A 19,206-nucleotide genomic window follows, 5' to 3' on the forward strand; every position below is an offset into this window, starting at 1 on the left:
TCAGTTGAAGGGACAGCGGTGGCAGGCAGGTGGACTCAATTTAATATTCTCTCACCTTGATTCAACCCACCCTTTACCATTCATGATTATAAAACCAATTTATATAGAAAAACTGTATAGGGAAGACTGCCATATAAAACTATCCAGAATGTCTTTCTTCTAGTCAATAGTACCTTTGCAGAAAAGGGAAGGGATAATGTCAAGTGGTAGAACACGATGTACTTTTATGTCACACAAATCTATTAAATCATCATCCATCACTAGTTGTGCAGGCAAAACAACAAAAATCCATCATGTGCTATCTTGCCTTCTGGCATAGAAATTTTAAAAATGTAAATGTGGACAAAATCTGCTCTCCTGTGGCATATGGATTAGCAAGATATTCCCCCATTTTAACCACAAATGGAATTTTATATATGTGCTCATTAAGTATCAGTTGTTTTTTTTTTTTTTAGGTTAACTGTCTTTTGAAATGCAGAAGGAAAATGAATCCATGATTTACAGTTTAGTGACAACTATTTCCTTGTGTATAATGAAACAAGGATATTTTAAGCCATGATTACTTTGGGTTTTACTCACTAAATAATACATTAAAAGTCATGACTGCCTCAGAAAACTTTGGACCTTTATAAAATCACAACTGCTAATTACATTTTCTCAGGGACACTTAATAAAAATAACAGCAACTACTTAAGAACTATCAGCCTGAAGCAGCCATAGTAAATGCAGTTCTATGGACACAAGAATCCACTCTTGGCAGCAGCACTGAACTAGACCTCCAACAGAAATGGATTAAACGCTGCTCGGCAATGAGACATAGCCCCTGGAAAGATACTCAGAGATATAAATAAAGTTACAGACTCGTTACAAAAGTGTAATTAAGGTAAATAATAGGGCATTAACAAATGCTTTATCATCTCTCAAAGGAGAAAGCACAGAGAAAGGAAAATAGCTGGCCTAATACCTGGCGCAAATTGTACAATCTTCTATCTACATATAAAACTGTGTGAAATAAAAGTAAGGATGGTTTATGTTCTGCTTGGCACTTTTGTACTCTAACATTTTGCTTCTGAATCAAGTATATTAAATTAAAGCCAACCTACTAAATATATAGAAAGCTACATATATCTATATATAAATATTTACATATGTATATATAGATACTTTCTTGTTATAAAAGATGAAGAAAAATAAATTAAAGAGCCAACCCCTTCCCTTTCTCCACCATACTGATATGCTCTTTCATGCTGCTGTCCTTCAAACTTTAAAGTGCTACACTGAGTTATTGAGAGAGTAGGAGTTCAATAACACTTAGTTGGCTTCATGAGGCTCATGTTGGAAAATGTGGCTTCACAGAGAAAAATACTTCCATTTAAATACACAGAGAGCATTGCTGGACGTCTTGAGCAGATCTTCAGAGATGGAGAAGAAAGTAAAAGTGTTGGGTGGTATTCTCCAAAGAGTCACACATCCACCACCATCTTTTTGTGGATATCTAGGCCACCTACAACCTGCAACAGATAGGAATGGGTTTTTAGTAAGTAAATCAGGCATCCCCCCACCCCACCCCTTTTTTTGGTCAACTTGAATCAGGCAAGAATCACCTGGGAATAAGAACCTTAATGAGAAAATTCCTCTATCAGATTGGCCATAGGTCAGTCTGTGGAGCACTTTTGAGTAATGATTGATGTGAGATGGCCCAACCCATTGAGAATGGTTGAGCAGGTGGGGGCAAGCCATGGAAAAACTAGTTAGCAGTATTCCTCCAAAGCTGAATCAGTCCCTGCCATCCTACCTTCCCCACCATGGCAGATTCTAGTCTTGAACTGTAAGTATGAGTAAATTCTACTCTTGAGTTACTTCTGTTATTTTACTCCAACAAGAAACTTAGTTTAAACACATTTTATTCCAATCACAGACAGTACTGATTAGGTCTTTATCAATTTGACAGAAGCTAGAGTCATCACAGTAGAGTAACCTCAACTGAGAAAATGTCAGCCCGTGGGCAAGACTGATGATTGATGTGGAAGGGCCCAGCCTACTGTGGGTTGTACAACTATCACACTGGTCTGTTGTATAACTTACACTTGTTTCTTTCTGTGTATGTGTAACTCTCCTCCCCTCACCAAAACTCAGGAAGGTCAAAGGACTTGAGAGGGTTGGTTCTCCCACCGCAGAGGTAAGCAAGGTCAGGTTAGCAGGCTTGTCAGCCAGCACTTTCATCCACTGAGCCATTGCCAGTTGCTCTTTGTGAGATTTAAATTTAAAACGAGTGAAAGTCCTTCCTAGGTTAAGTATGTACTGATGACTAACAAAATTCTCAAAAATGTATTTCGTTGCCTTTACTCTAGAAGACTATTTCTACTGTCCCCATGACAAAGTTTCTGGCATTGCCAGATAAAATTCATGAACACGGGGCTCTTTTTCACAGAAGCATTTTCTTAATATGTAATTTATTTTTATTTTATGTTCACTGTTGTTTTGGTTGCATGTGTAAGGGTGTCAGAAGCCCTGAACTGTAGTTATAGGTAAGTGTGAGCTTCCATGTGGGTGCTGGGAACTGAACCTAGATCTTCTCCTCTGGAAGAGCATCTCTTCCAGACGTGCAGCCAGTGCTCTTCACCACTGAGCCATCTCTCTAGCCCTATCACCAAAGCATTTTCAAACTGTTCTGGTTTTTTGTTGTTGGTACTTGCAGTACTGGGTGTGCACTGACCCAGGGCCTCGTGCACGGTGGTAGGCAAATGCTCTCCAAGACTTTATCATCAGCGCAATAGGTATACTTTTAAGCAAACCTTAAAGCATGTCCTCACTTGTAATTTCTAGGAACTACCAGCAACTAAGTACTGGTCCTGTGAGGAGACAGCTATGTTGGCAAGTATGAGGACCTAAGTTAGAATTCATATAAAAAAGCTGGGTGTGGCAGCATCTATGTGGATAGCCAGCACTGATGAGACAGTCATGAGGTCCATGGGGCTTGCTGGCAAGCTAGTATAGCAGAAAGAGTGAGCTTTAGGTTCTGTGGGAGAATAATTTGAAATAATTACCTGCATATGAGGCAGAAAGCTGATGTTCACCTCCAGCCTCCACATATACAGACAGATGTTCACATTCACCCACAATTGCTGGTGCCATTCCTGTAGCATGTTATCAGACTGTTTATGTATACTAATTCTTGAGAATAGCACCTTTTAATTATCAGCACGTAGGAATGTGGGGCAATCAGATAAAACTTAAAAGACTTTCAAAGCAAAATATGCTTATAGAACTATCTAATAAACTGTCCTTAAAGTATGTTAAAAGTTAATAGACAAACCAGCCTATTCACTTACAGCACAGAATTCCTCAAAGGATATTCTTCCATCTCCATCCTTATCTGCATTTATTATGGTTTTGTCTACAATCTGCTGTAATTGTGTATCTTTCAGATTGTTGCCCACCATCATCTTCAACACCTGGAAGAGTTCTCCATTGGAAATATAGCCATCTTTATCCATGTCATAGATACGGAAAGCAACTAGGGGAAAAAGGGGAAAAAGGAAAGTCATTGCAATTAAAAGGCAAACAAATACTTCAAATGAAAATAGCATTACCAGAGTATGAAGATAGCACTTTTTAAAATATAGATGCTACAGGCACAGTTTGCCTTAACAATTGATTACAAGGTTGAGCTATGGAGCGAAGACTACCTAGGCCAAATAACTAGTATAGCCTCCAGCATGTGCTTTGCCTGGTCTCTGAAACATCCGCTTTCCCACTATACCACACTAAAGATGGCATATTATTCAAATATACTAGCCACAAACATCACAAATTACTTCTATTATGACTAAAAAGTCTTAAAATGTTTTTGGAAGTCTAAAATACAATGTGGAACAGCAGTTTAAGAAGGAAAATACTTACACCTCAACTTCTGTTCCTTATCGCCTTTGACACTGAACTGAGAGACTCCTTCAATGAATTCTAAAAAGTTGAAAATGTTTACAAATCACAACTTGTAATTTTTATTAAAGCAACAGTCAGAAGGCTATTTCTTATACAAAATATTAAAAAGTAGTACTGAGAAATCAATAATGTCAATTTTTAAATTTTTTTTAATTTTATGTTTATGAGCACACTGTAGCTCATCGGATTCCATTACAGATGGTTGGGAGCCACCATGTGGTTGCTGGGAACTGAACTCAGAACCTCTCAAAGAAAATCAATGCTCTTACCAGCCATCTCTCTAGCCCCCAATATTGTCAATTTTTAAGGCTCCAAACACAAGATTTCATTTTATTTATTTGAACTTTTAATTTTATTTGAGTTGTCAAGATTAACCAATTTGAATTTAAGTTTTAAGTCCTGTAAGCCATTAACACTCAAAAACATTCTTTAAGGATATTTATTTAACCAATGTTTTTAGACTATGATAAGACTGTACATTATTTTAACCAAAACAAAAATCATTTTGTTTCCATTCCAAACTTCCAAATCATGTAAATACACTGTTGGAAACTTTTTGAGAAATTATTTACTAACTGGCAAACAATAATTCATAAAACAAAAAACCAAGAATATCAAAACACTAGTTACACATTATTTAGAAGTATAAGACCAAATGTAAAATGATATACAAATTAATCAATACTTGGTTGGCACAAAAGATTCCTTGGTGTCTGGCTAAAATAAAGCAGGCATGGGCTACCAAGACTGAGCAGTACAGGTCTCACTCAGTCTTTAAGAGGAATGTAAAGAAACATGAACAGTGCAGCTTTTAATATTGTGAAGCTGTCCTTGAGGAAGAGTAATTTTTAAAAGGAGGAAATAGTCAGTGTTCCTTTAGTGGTAGATTACACTATAATAGATTCCCTGATAACTTATGAAGCAAAAGTAAAGAGTAATTAACATCTAGGTAACACAGATTTTCAAGTTTTAGGATAATCTTTTTATAAGATCACCAACAATAGAGACACTTTAAAAAATTCTAGTTTTATTCTCATGAAGTGCTGCAAGACTAACTTTAAAAACAAAATGGCTATTACCTTTGAAGTCTACTTCTCCATTCCCATCTGTGTCGAATATATCTATTACCCGCTGTACTAAAGGATTCTGTTGTAACTCAGGCAGAGACATGAACTCTTCCACGCTCAAAGAACCAGAATTGTCCAAATCAAGCTTCTTGAATCTCTTTCCTAGCCTTTTAATTTCATCAGCATCGACTAAAAGCAAACAAAGAAAGTAGCAAAACTTTAATTTTCAATTTGATCTAAGAAGCTACAAAGTCCGCTGCATTTCTGTTTGGTCCTCCCATTGTGTTATCAATGGCATGCTAGGCAGCCAATGACTCCCAGGGTGATACTGCTTTACCAAACTGATCATGGAGATGGTGACATAGGCACTGTGTCCTCTGCCCCATGGCACCTTTATTTACATCTTCTTTAAAGTGTACATTTAAAATATAAAAACATATTCTAATGGATATTGCAAAAATTATCTATGGTACTAATGTACAGACCACACAACCACAGGATGGCACTGACGTATTCTGTAACGCAAAACGGGTAGAGTAATGTCAGGAAAACATGCAAATCTATGGGTTTGTAGAGATTTGTCACAGTACTGATGCTCTAGGACTCACAGATGGGATAAAACCCCAACCAACCCATGGGAATATACACCGCACAACAAATCTAGCAGTCAACACAGATTAGCCTCATGTACCTTAAAAATTGCTCAGAACATATATACATTAGTGCATAGCTGCATAAAATCACCTAACTCTCCAAGCTTGTTTTATGATAAATAGTGGAACATATCATGTAATCTGGTAAATTATGCCCAAGACCCCTGTAACAGAGCACACTGCAGAACAGGGTGCTCACAACGGCAGCTGGGAACTACAGCATACTGTATTATTTAGCATTCTCCAGAGTAGTAACAGAGTGTGTGTTGATATATATATACTACTTTTCTAGGGGAAGACAGAAAACTCTCATTTCAAAAGCATGGCATCTACCCAAATTACCTAGAATATTTAAAGCCAGCTTGGAAAGTAAAACCATAAACAGTGCCTAGGGGTGGAGGACAAAATAGAAAATGTGTCTGAAGATCAGAGAACACAAACTTGAAAAGTTAAACAGGAAATGTAGTTCTCTTAATGTACTGAGCAAGGGAGCGTGACTACCATCTCCACAGGAGCGGGCATGCAAGCACTGCCTCCTATTGCCCCGGTGGATGAAGTACGCTGCAAGGTAACACAGGATTTCACTTTCGGAAATGCTAGTTTTACAAATCTACCAACCATGCAGATCGCTCTGTGAAACACTAAACTCAATCCTGTACTACCTTTCAGTATTTAGCACAGTCAAAGATCATTACTTTGCATAAGTACTGAAGCATGTATTTCCCCATGTGATACTACCTTTCAAAGATCCCATTCTGCCTTTAAAAAATTTAAGAAAATCTTCAATCTATTGAGCTTCTCAATGTTTCAACAAACTGTGGGCATGTACTTTTGCCACCTTTTAAAAGAATAGATATGAAAACATTAAAGTTTCTTTCAAAGAAGAAAGATGTTCTTCTGAGACAAGGTTTCACTATGTAGCCTTAAGCTCAGAGATCTGCTTGGCTCTGCCTCCTGAGTGTAGATTTTTTTTTGTTTTAAATAGCTTACCTATTAAATGTAAATTTTGGTGAACTGAAGTGACCTAAACAAATGCTACACTTATGCTAAAGATTTCTTAAAAGGAACTGACTGATTAAAACTTCATGATTATATACTTTTTGTACATTCCAGATACAGTCTAAATTAACTTAGACCTTAAGTTTCCTTAATAATCACTTAACATCTATCCCTGACCTAACACCTTACTGATGATCAGGTTTGGGGCATTTTTAACTCAGCAGACCATTGGCTTCTAGTAACCCAAAAGCTAGAGATGTCAACAGATAGCATCTGAGACCTACAGCAATGGTTCCCCTATTTTACTGTAACCCATCTACCACAGATCCTTATAAATACATTAATTTTCTAACTTTCTTTTGCTTTGCAACTATGAAGAAAAGAATTTAATAGTACTCGGTATAACCTAATCCTCTGTTCCTGAACTAGTCTGTTGTGTTTGTATAGAGAATAGAGAATAAACTATATTCCCATTGGAGTCAGAGCTATGATTTACATACATATATGGAGGGAGGGAGGAAGATATAAAGAAGGGCTTGTTTCTGTCCCATTCACACCCCCCAAACAACATAAATAAGAACCCCCAAAAGACAAAAAACAGGGTTTCTATGTGTATTCCTGGCTACTCTAGAACTTACTTTGTAGGCCAGGTTGGTTCCAAACTCAGAGAGCCACCTGCCTCTTGCCTCCCAAGTGCTGGGACTAAAGTTATGCATCACCACCAACCACTCCTACATAAGTATTTTTGCAACCCAACTTCTGATTCAAAGGATTATCTACCTGCAGGAAGTCACTCACTAGTCAGCACCAAACACCATGCACCCAGCTGTCCCGCTGCCTTCGAAGGTAAGAGAGGAGTTCTCTCTGTGGCCTGGACTTCTTCCTCTATGGTCAACACTCCCCTGTGTTGTTCTAAACAGGGTTGTTGGATTTTTTGTTTGTTTTAACACGATACTCATTTGAGAGTCTGTCATAGCCCTAGTTTGCCATCATTGTCTTCTCCTACTTCTCTAGCTTAGCATTTGTTTGTCTCTTCAGTTTCCTATGACTTGGCTACTTTTAGTATAGAAATTCTCTGAGCAGCTAACCAAAACACTGAAGTGACGTATTTCTCTAGTCCTATAGGGTAGGTGTCAAGGGGAACTTCTTAAGACATTGAACGGCCTCAAAGGGAAGCCCCGAAACAATATATTTCCCTCCTAAATTGTAAAAAAACCTTCATGTGTGCCAGGAAGACACACAGGCAATCTTAGAGTACTGGGCTGTCTCATGATATCCTAAATTATGAGATAAAACTTTCAATACAGCATGGAAGATCAAAATATCCCAGGGTAGAAGCAAGGAAACTACTACAGCAGCACAGAAACCTAATCCAAACAAATCCCATCAGCTACATAAAAGGCCACAATTTTTAGGAAACAAGGGAAAAAAGACTAAAATGGGAACCGAAACTTCAGGAGAGGAAGCATTTGCTGAGCAAAAGCTAATTAGTAGCTGATTTTATATTTTAAAGTATCATTCTACCTGGAAAGTTGCAAGCATTTAGGGAAATCGGGAATAGCTGATATCCCTGTACAGTTTGTTTTCTTTTTTACATACAAGTTTCAACTGTAGGCAATTGAAAAATGGAAAACAGCCAGTCTAATAGGACTTTTAAAAGCAATCTAAGAAATACATTATGAATTTAAAAGCAATTCGTGTTGTTAGCCAAGTGTTAAAACTCAGGAGGAAAGAAATACTGAGGACCAGGAACTGCTGGAACTGAGAGTGAGTTCTGAGGATCGCAGCTTTGCTCAGCCTGCTCTCTGGCTTTGCCTCATCACTCTCTCTTCCCTTCTTCTCTAGGAACCTCCAGGAAAAGAAAAATTCTCAAAGACAGTGTTATAGTGTCTTTGTGGGAGATTACGGGGAGATGAGATCTGATGCCAACTCTTTCCCCAAACAAAAACCCTGCTGGAAATGTCCTCAACTGGATTTGGACCCTTGATCTTTGAAAGAACTTTAGGGATCTCTGATTTTATTAGAAATAAGAAATGCCCATCTGCAAGGGCATTTCCCTCTCTACCCATTAGCCCCTGAATCAAGACAAATACTAGCCCAAGTGCACACACACTTCATCTTCTGATCTCCAGCTTGTACTAGTGTTTAGGTTGTAATTTTATTACCTTGTTCTGACTCAGAGCACACCAACTTTAATAAGATTGTGTCCTGTGATAATTTACTCTAACACTGTTGATTTCATGTAATTCTATTTATCTCCTGGTGTAGCTGTTAGCCTACGTCATGTGTGTATTTACATGTGATACAATACAGCTTTGCCTCAGTCTACCTGGCCTTGTTTTCTTTTTCCTCACTCTCTTCTTCTGCTTCTAAGAAACTGGTTGTTTAATCCCACCCTAATCAAAGTACAGGCTTGCAGGCTGATTACCAAATTAACTAGAGACTAAAGAAAGAAATGAAAAAGAGGCACTAATGTATGCAGCAATAAGGGTTATTTAAGACAGAACATAAAGGTTTGGATTGGCAGAATAATACATAATAAATGAGTGATCTTGACTTCACTTTTGTGAAACACAGTAGTCACTAGCAGAAGGCCAAATCCCACAGCCTGAGATCAGGTCATACCTCCCTGCAGCAGCAACCCCCATTTAAGGTCCTAACCAGGCCCTAGCTCCTCCAGCTTCTCCAAATTATTCAGAGACCCACTTCGGCATCTTAGGTTTGTCCCCTGTCCCCTTCTCCCTCTACTCCTCCCTTTCCACTCCCCCTCACTCTATCAAGCTCCTCTTAAGGTTTTAAAGGGAAGCTCTCACTTAAGGCTCCAACATGCTCAGATCACTACTGTCCTGTTTCTGTCATGGTCTCCTCCTTTCTCTTATACACTATGTCTTATGGAGTCAATTATTGCTGTCCTTCCTTTGGTGTATTTAACAACTTTAAGATGAAGGTTTTAACTTAAAAACTGGTAACATCTTGTCTTACCTCTCTCTCCTTTTCCTTCTCTCTGAGTAAGTGTGCATGTACATTTGTGTAAAGTGCCCTGGGAGGTCAGAGGTAAGGGGTTAGAGCCCCTAGACCTAGAATTAAAGGCAGTCGTGACTTGCCTGGTTTGGATGGTGGGCATCAGGCGGTGGTGGCACACGCCTTTAATCCTAGCACTTGGGAGGCAGAGGCAGGCGGATTTCTGAGTTCGAGGCCAGCCTGGTCTACAGAGTGAGTTTCAGGACAGCCAGGGCTATACAGAGAAACCCTGTCTCGAAAAACAAAACAAACAACAAACAAAAAAAAACCAACAACAAATGAATGGATGGTGGGCATCAACTCCAGTCTTCCACAGAACAATAATGTGCTTTTAACTGCTGAGCCATCTCTCCAGCACAAATGAAGGGTCACTGTCTTCTTCAGTTTTTCAGACAAATTCTCAGTACATACCCTAAGCTGGCCTTGAACTCAAGAGATCTACCTGCCTCTGCCTCCAATGAGGATTTCTGAGTTCAAGGCTAGCCTGGTCTACAGAGTGAGTTCCAGGACAGCCAGGGCTAAAGAGAAACCCTGTCTCAAAAAAAAAAAAAAGAGAGAGAGAGAGAAATACTTACTCCTACTTAGTGTATTCCTGCTAATTTCACAGTGACTACAGAATAATTTTATTGAACAAATATCTAATTTATTTGCAAAATTTGTTCTAATTACATAGAATTTTCATTGTGCCTATGATCTTTAAATTTAAATCTCTTGATTACTAGCTAAATCAATCAATAGCTCAGATCAATTTTCAAAACTAACTGGAGCTTTAAGCCTAATTCTTCCATTAATTTTTCTATGTGTAAAGCCACAGTTCTATCCTCATAAAATAACTAACAGGTATCAAGTACGGTGATCTCTGTGAGTCGGAGCCTGGCCTGTTCTGCATAGTGTGTACCAGGCTAGCCAAGGTTACATAAAATTAAAATAAAACTTAATGGACATCCTATGAAGCTGGGCATAAATGGAAAAACCATATGTTATAAGTACTTGGTTAGTCTTTCTATGGGAATTCCTGAGAGACAAAAATCTAAGAGAGCCTAAAGCAGGTTATACAATCAATTAGAAAAGACACCGCACCCAGAAGACCTCTTACTTCTCTGACAAGGATCATCCTATTGAGTACTCCCACCCACTTTTTGTGTTATAAAATTTCAGGTTTGGGCTGGCAAGCCGGCTCAGTCATGAGGGTGTTTGCGGCCAAGCCTTAAGTTTGATCCCGAGAACCTACATACATGGTTGAGAACTGATTCATGCATGTTTTCCTTGGGTTTCTACACACAAGTGGGGATAAATTTGTACATTCCTATGACTCACCTAAAATATGTGCCAACTCCCTGTGTCAAAAACAAAGCCCCAAACTTTCGGGGTTGCATTTCTACTCTGCTTCCTTTACGATTACTTATATGTAAATCTTTTAACAGTGTGCTTACTTAATGATGGGAAGAGACCCAGTCGGCTTTCAAGGGAATACAAGGCTGTCCTGGTTACCATGCTTTGAAATGTCTGGTAGGCATGACCTCCTTTTATATTAGCTAAATGTTCACAACTCAAAGTTCTCTCCACTCTCAAAAGAATTCTCTTACTATTCAACATAATTTGGATTTCAGAAAAAAAAATCCAACTTCAAGATCAAGCCAGTTCAAAGTTCCAGCATAGGGTGGGGCGCACACCTTGTGAGGCCCCACTCCTAGATGAAGCTGTTAATGGCTGGTAGATTCTCCCTGGCCCTGTGATAAACTAACACCTACATACATATGGGTGTTAAAATGGACTTGGTAGGTTAAAAATATTCACTTTAAAAAGAAGATGTGAAGTCGGAAGTAAGATGTGTTAAGGAACATGGAAGAAGTTGGACAAGTAATCAAGATATAAGATACTATATGGAACTTGTAAGGAATTTAAAAAGTCAGGTACTTAAGTCTTCTAAGAAGAACTCTATTTGAGGAAATATCTCTACTTTAGATCCAAAACCACTATGGCTTAAAAAAACAAAAACAAAAAACTTGCTATGTTCAAAAGAAAAGTATTAATAGATCTAACCAAGTGAATACACATTATACTGATATTAGGAATGTTAAGATACAACAAATTCCTAGATGTAGGCTAAGTCAGTCTGCTCTGGCTGGAGTATTACCTGTTCTCAAGACCGCTGTGAATGGCCCGGTAAACCTGACTGAATATACGGTGCCATGACCAGAAACACATCCCTCAACTGCATACACTCTAATAGGAGAAAGCAGAGACACTCAAAATTCCAGTGAGGAAGGCTTAGGCATGCTCAGACTTCCCCAATAACTGTCACCCTATTATCTTATGAGGAATACCCAAAGCCTTTGGGTTGGCTTTTTATCCCAAGTATACCAAAACAACCATGTCTCCAAGGGCAACAGCATTCATGGGAAATTTATCAAAACTGTCCCAGTTGCTACACTAAGATGTTTCTGAGGGTACTGGATCCTGGAATTTACTAAATACAATAAAGGCATGCCAAAGAAAAGGCTGCACGTTCAAAAATAAGACATACAGAAAACTATTTCAAATAAGAAATTCACAACCTAAGAAACCATATATATCTTTCTTTTAAAGCACTTTCTTGATTAAATGAACTGTCATGATATCTAGCAGTTAAGTCAGGTCTAGAAAATTTAGAGAAATACAAAATGTGTATTTACCAATAAAATGTAAAGGCAACATTAAAAAATAAGTTCTTTTGGAATCCCCCTTTCTGATGGTGAAATAAAGATGACTTGGCAGGTAAAGACAAAAGCCTTAGTTCTATCCCTAGAACATATATGGAAGGAGAAAAATGGTTACCTGAACTGGTCCTCTGACATGTAGGCAGACACATCCACACATGAAGTACATGCTTCCATGCTCCTGCCATGATAATAGACTAGAAAACTCTAAAACTCTAAGTCAGCCCCAATGAAATGCTTTTTTTTTAAAATTTATTTATTGTAAGTAAGTACACTGTAGCTGTCTTCAGACACTCCTGAATAGGGAGTCAGATCTTGTTACGGATGGTTGTGAGCCAACATGTGGTTGCTGGGATTTGAACTCAGGATCTTTGGAAGAGCAGTCAGTGCTCTTAACCACTGAGCCATTTCTCCAGCCCAATTAAATGCTTTTTTTTTTTTTGGTAAGAGTTGCTATGGTTTTGGTGTCTCTTCACAGCAATAGGACACTGACTAATGGATGCTTTTAATCCCAGCACTTTAGGAGCAAAGGAGAGCAGATCAATTTACATTAAAAGTTCCGGGCTAGCCAGGGCTACACTGTAAGAACAGGTCTTATAAACAGACAAATAAGGGGCTGGCAAAAACAAAACAACAACAAACAAAACACACCAGTAAAAGTGCTTGCCTAATAAACTACCTCAAGTGGATCCTATGGACCTGTATAGTGCAAAGAAAAAACCAATCCCCACAAATTGGCTACTGATCTCTACATTTACACTGACACTGTGGCAAACATGTAACCCCCCGCACCCATATGTAGAGATAAGTAAAATGCAATTAAAACAAAAAGCTATCCCCAAGCTTATAAAGAAACATTTACAGTAGCTGAAGAAGTCTTTGACAATTGACTTTCACTCTGGAAATCTGCTGGTCTTCAGAGAGTCACCCTATCCCATTCCATCAATATCCAAAAATCTTGAATTTCAAATGGCAAAATACAACTTTCACACATCTATTTCTCCTCCCTCTAGTCCACATGGCAGCTGACCCAGTTATGTGACAAGTTCTAGCCCACAAAACACAGCTTTCATGTCCTTGCAACTTCATTTCCCCAATGATTTGGGGGAATTCTGGGTATAGCTATTAACATTACAAAACAAAAAAGTCCAGATCCATGGATCAACAAATAGAAAAAACAGAACAAACAAAAATCATGATTACAAATTCACTTTTGAAAAGAACCCTCTTAGTTTATAGATTTGGGGGTTTAATCTGTAACTACAATATTGAGTATATATTAATAATCTACTTTTAAAATATTCCCTACTTCAGTAACTTAAAGAGTGTGTATTCCATTTTAAATGTAGGCCTTCTCCATTTTAAATGTAGGCCACACTTGATACAAAAACAAAGACATATCATAGAGATGTGTGCCCGCCCCCCCAGAGATTCATAACCAAAACAAATGCTTGTTGTCATTATATTCAACTTACAGTGTGAGCACATTTCCAAAGGGTAACTCGCCTCATTTCCCTGGGGAAGGAAGAAAGAATCAATTAGTTATGAAATACACCTAAATATCTTTAGAATATTAAGCAACTATTTTATCGGACAAAACAGGCAAATGAGCCATACATTCTAAACATAAATTTATGTTCAGAATTATAAACTATACTTACTTTTTAACTAGTTAAGGAAACAAATCAAGTATTTGTAATACCATAAACACGCTACACATAAAACTCACATATTAGAGACTGGCAGTGTAATGCTTGTCTTGATGGATGAGCTATTTGTTTTGTTTATTTCTTTGTTGAGACACTGTTTCAAAGCCCAGGCTGGCTTGCACTCCCAGTATAGGTAAGGTTGACTTTGAATGTCTGAGTCTCCTGCCTTAGCCTCCTTAGAGGTTTGTGCCAACACACCAGGCTAACTTATTTTGGTAAAAAGCTCAGAGAGAACATTCTGACCATTTCTGCTTAGTTTCATGAGAGTGCTATATGCACTGTTAAGAAGAGAATCCTTGTTACCAAGTATACTCATTCACTAAAACAGAACTTTCAAAATCCTAAGATGTTAACAGGAATGTTAATAAACCCGATAGAAAACTTGCTTCTAAATATTTATATAAGAAGTCATACTGTTATTTTCCCCATTAGAGGAGGGAAAGCATATTCTAGAAATACAGGCCTAGGTTTCGTAAAGCTAACAAGTTTTAAACCTACATAAGAAAGCCTGTAGAATTCAAGCATTGTACAATATGACCAAGAAATTTACAAGATCACTTGATGAGATCCTCAAATAAAATCATTTGCTTGGTTTTTCAAGATAAACCAAGTATTTGGTGTTTTTGACAAGTCTTACTATGCATCTGTCTGGCACAGAACTTACTATGTAGAGCAGATCAGCACTGAATTCATAAAAATCTGCCTGACTCTGCTTAACATGTACTAAAGATGTATACACCAAGCCCAGCAAAGAATTATCATTACACTGATCAAAACACAAACCAAAAAAAAAAAACACCACCACCAACAACAACAACAAAAAAAACAGATAATATCTCCCAACTACGAGTAATGTTACATTAACTGTGTGACTAATATAGAACAGTACATCAGGAAGCTGCATGAAGCAGTCTTTTCAGAAATGACTTGCAATCACTGATATAAAAAGGAGCCTGGGGTCTGTCCCTGGGGAACTGAGAAGTACATGAAGGTTGTATTTGTGGGGAACAGCACCTTAGAGAAGGAAGATATAGAGGCCTACAATCTGTAGCAACCTGGAATCTATAGAGAGCTCTTTCCAGCTTCAGTTGCATTAGGACATCCCCAAAGTCAAGGACAGAACTAGTAAGTGGACCAGAGCTGGGAAGGCTGTGACGCACGAGCCGTGTGCAGACCTCAAAACACAAGGCACTGGGGCACAGTACTCAGAAAGTCTGCATTAGCCAAGAATTAAAAGGCTGTTCTGAGCTTACCCTGGAGAAAGATTTTAAAAATCAACCCTAAACTCAGTAAGTTAATTCCAAGTGACCTAAGAGGAGAACAAAACAAGCAAGCACTCTAGAGGAACAAAACAAAAATCCAGCAAAACAGCACAAAATTCATTGTCTGACAATGAAAAGAGCATATTATAATTTGAGTAAAACATTTTTCAAAAAGGCACACAGAAAAGACCATATATCCTACCACCTAATTTATATTAAAAAACTCATAAAGTAAATCTGTATTCTATTCTCCTATAATATTCTCTATTCATATACTATATTCTATTCTCTATTCATATAATATATTCTATTCTCCTATAATACATATCATAAATATGTCCCAACAAGAATACACCAGGCACAGTGATGCACATCTGTGACCCAGGAGTCAGGTGATAAAGGAAGAATGAGCAATCCTCATTGATTTTGTGAGTTCAAGGCTAGCCTATATTATATGAGACAGTCTCTTCTGGGGGTAGGGGTGTCTTTATAGGATTTGTCCTCTTTTACTGTTGGTGGTGGTTTTGTCAACCTGGGGACCCACCCTGGCACATCAAGTCTCTGGGAGGCTATGCACATCCTCTCCCACTGACGGCAGACAAGGCAGCTCAAACTTCACCCAAGTGGCAGGATATAAAATAACTCAAAGAAATCAGTAGCCCTCCTTTATATAAATGATAATTGGCCGAGAAAGAAATTAGGGAAACCACACCCTTCACAACAGCTACAACTAATATTGGTGTGATTCTAACCAAACAAATGAAAAGATAAATCTGGAAAGATCTTCCATGCTCATGAATAGGTAGGATTAACATAGTGAAAATGGCCATTTTACCAAAAGCAAGCTACAGATTCAGTGTAATCCCTACCAAAATTGCAATATAATTTTTTATAGATCTTGAAAGTTCAATTTTTAACTTCATGTGGAAAACCGAAAAGCCCAGGATAGCCAAAACAATCCTGAACAATAAAAGGACTTTGGAGGAATCACCATTCCTGATCTCAAACTGTACTACAGAGCAATATTGATAAAAACGTCTTGGTATTAGTAAAGAAGCAAATCAGGAATCTAATCGAAGACCCAGAAATAAGGCCACACACCTATGGATACTTGATTTTTGATAAAGAAGCCAAAACCATGCAATGTAAAAAAGAAACCATTTTCAACAAATGGTGATGGTCTAACTGTATGTCTATATGTAGAAGAATGAAAATAGATCCATATTTATCACCTTGCACAAAACTCAAGTCTAAGTGGATCAAGGACCTCAACATAAGGAAAACTGGATACACTAAATCTCATAGAAGAGAAAAAGAGAAATACTCTTGAACGAATTGGTCCAGGAGAAAACTTCCTGAACAGAACACCACTGGCTCACGCTCTTAAGATCAACAATTGATAAATAGGACCTAATGAAACGGCAAAGTTTCTGTAAGGCTACTGTCAATAGGACAAAATGGCAGCCTATAGATTGGGAAAGGATGTTCATTAGTCCTACATCTTACAGAGGGCTAATATCCAAAGTTTATAAAGAACTGAAGAAGTCAGACATCAACAACCCAAATAAATAATCCGATTTTTAAAAATGAGGTACAGAGCTAAACAGAGAAATCTTGAATGGCTGAGAAGCATTTAAAAAATGTTCAATTTTCTAAGCTTATGATTCTTTCAATGTCACTTGTTTGTTATTACTTGAGACATGGTCCTAGCTGGTCTGGAACACACAGTAGTTCAGGTTAGCTTTGAACCCTGCCTATGCTGCCAAGTGCTGGGATTCATGGTATGCACAACTCTTGGCATAGACTCATGAATTTTAGGGCACTGAGCTCTAATCACTTATCAATAACATCTAATTTGATGCTTAAACCACTTCAAAACTGGGAAGCATTTGTTCCTACTCATTGGGTTGGTTCCTCTTCCTTCTAATATGTACACATCATTCAGAACACGTTGACCATTTCACATTTTCCTATCCTAGGGCCAGGAATCAATGATTTACTCTTTCTGGAAAGAGAACTACATTTAAGTCCTTAATTTTACTGATTTATTCATACTTTAGGATTTTATACTATGATTAATCCCTAGCACACTTGATTTTTCTTTCATGGTGTAACTGGGTTACATCTGGGTGTAACTTTTACTATGGAAATTTACATCTGATTAAACTGATGTACTAATATTCTAGGATATTTTTTCTGCATAAAGACAGGAGTCCGCTATTAACCCTCCTTAACAGTACAACTTCTAAGAAAAAAGGAAAATGGTACACATATATGCAGTACAGTAGGTCTGATCATAGTAAACTTCTCAATACTGTCCCCCAAAACATAACTTTGAGGTTGTAAGTTGCCTATGGATAGCCTTGGTTTTTGTGTCTCTGTCAAGAGCTTACAGAACCTAGGCTCAGAGAAAAGACTTTCAGTAGAGATCCAACTTTGATAATTGAAATTATTAACATATACACAGTAACCAACCCAACCTAAAGCAGAGTTCATTAAAACAAACAAACACCACATGAACCCAGGCTCAGTGTGCAGGGAACCTGGTCTGTGGCTCAGTGCTCAGGATCCTGAGGCAAGAGCATCACTTGAACGTGTTGTTTAAGCCCGCCTAGGAAAAACTAAAAAGGAGTCAGCATAATGGCATACACCTTTAAAGTCAACAACTAGGAGGCAGAAGCAGGTGTATCTCTGTAAGTCTATGTCCAGCCTGGTTTATATACCAACTATCAGGACAGCCAGAGCTACATAGTGGGACCCTGTCTCAAAACAATCACAATAAAGTAAAATTAAAACTAAAACATCAGAAAGAGTAACATACAAAATATAAAGATTTGAAAAAGAAAAATTTGTCAACTGCAAATAAACTAAATGGGAAAAAGAAAAAAGGGGTGGGGTGGGGTCTATAGTCACAGCATACCCCCAATTGGAAGGCCAACCCAGAAGATCAGGAGATCAAGGCCAGCCTCACCGACAAAAGACTATTTCAAAACAAACAAAATCAATTACAAAAAAAAGTCTAATCCAATTGAACATGGTTCAATGGTAGAGTTTTGAACAGTGTGTCAAATCTACATTATTCTATATTTTCTTGTTTTATTAATATATCATCTATTACTGGGATTCATATAATAGCATTATAAACAAATTAAGGAAACTGTTTAAGTAGGAAGAGGTTAAGAGTAAATACAGGGGGACGCAACATCTGCCCCGACACCGGGAGTAACTGGGACCAGCCAGACCAGGCACACAGGAACTCCACCAGCCCAGCGGATCAGGTTACTTCTGGTCTCACAAAACCCAGAGGAAGCTCCACTCTCAGGAGCTCTAACATACCCAGGATAAGAGGTGAGGAGGACAAAATAAAATCTGTCCCAACACCAGGAATAACTGGGACTAGCAGGACCCAGGCACACAGGAACTCTGCCAGCCCAGTGGCTTGGGTTGCTTCCAGTCTGTCTGGGCCGGCCAGTGCCCTGAGCAAACCTTAGGCACAAACTCTGCAGTCATTCCCAAAACACCCAGAGGAAGCTCTACTCCCAGGTGCTCTAAAAAGCCCAGGGTCACAGGATCCCAGAATCACAGGATCCCAGAGACAACTTGACTCTGAGGAGTTATGACATAACCAGGATCACAGGAAGGACAGGCTCCAGTCCTTAGCAATGGCAGGTAGCACTAGAGATAATCAGATGATGTGGGACAAGCATAAGAATATGAGCAACATAAACCAAGGTTATTTGTCATCATCAGAACCCAATACTCCCACCATTGTAAGTCTTGAACTCACCATCACACCAGAAAAGCAAGATTCAGATATAAAATCACTTCTCATGATGATGATACAGGACTTT

General features: G+C 38.3%; 1 protein-coding gene across 2 annotated transcripts in view; it reads right to left on the reverse strand.

Annotated features, from left to right (window-relative positions):
• Positions 1-482: 482 nt before the first annotated feature.
• Positions 483-19,206, reverse strand: part of Ppp3r1 (protein phosphatase 3 regulatory subunit B, alpha) — a 45,656-nt gene continuing 26,932 nt past the window's right edge. For both annotated transcript variants that reach the window (XM_031342849.1, XM_031342850.1), the window contains exons 2-6: positions 13,860-13,899; positions 5,025-5,201; positions 3,904-3,963; positions 3,333-3,517; positions 483-1,511 (exon numbers count right to left, since the gene is read on the reverse strand). In XM_031342849.1, the coding sequence (XP_031198709.1) occupies positions 1,464-1,511; positions 3,333-3,517; positions 3,904-3,963; positions 5,025-5,201; positions 13,860-13,899 (510 nt within the window). In that variant the 3' untranslated portion in view covers positions 483-1,463. The remainder of the gene's footprint in view (positions 1,512-3,332; positions 3,518-3,903; positions 3,964-5,024; positions 5,202-13,859; positions 13,900-19,206) is intronic.

This window comes from Mastomys coucha, unplaced genomic scaffold, assembly GCF_008632895.1.
Source record: "Mastomys coucha isolate ucsf_1 unplaced genomic scaffold, UCSF_Mcou_1 pScaffold22, whole genome shotgun sequence".
Classification (NCBI taxonomy): domain Eukaryota; kingdom Metazoa; phylum Chordata; class Mammalia; order Rodentia; family Muridae; genus Mastomys; species Mastomys coucha.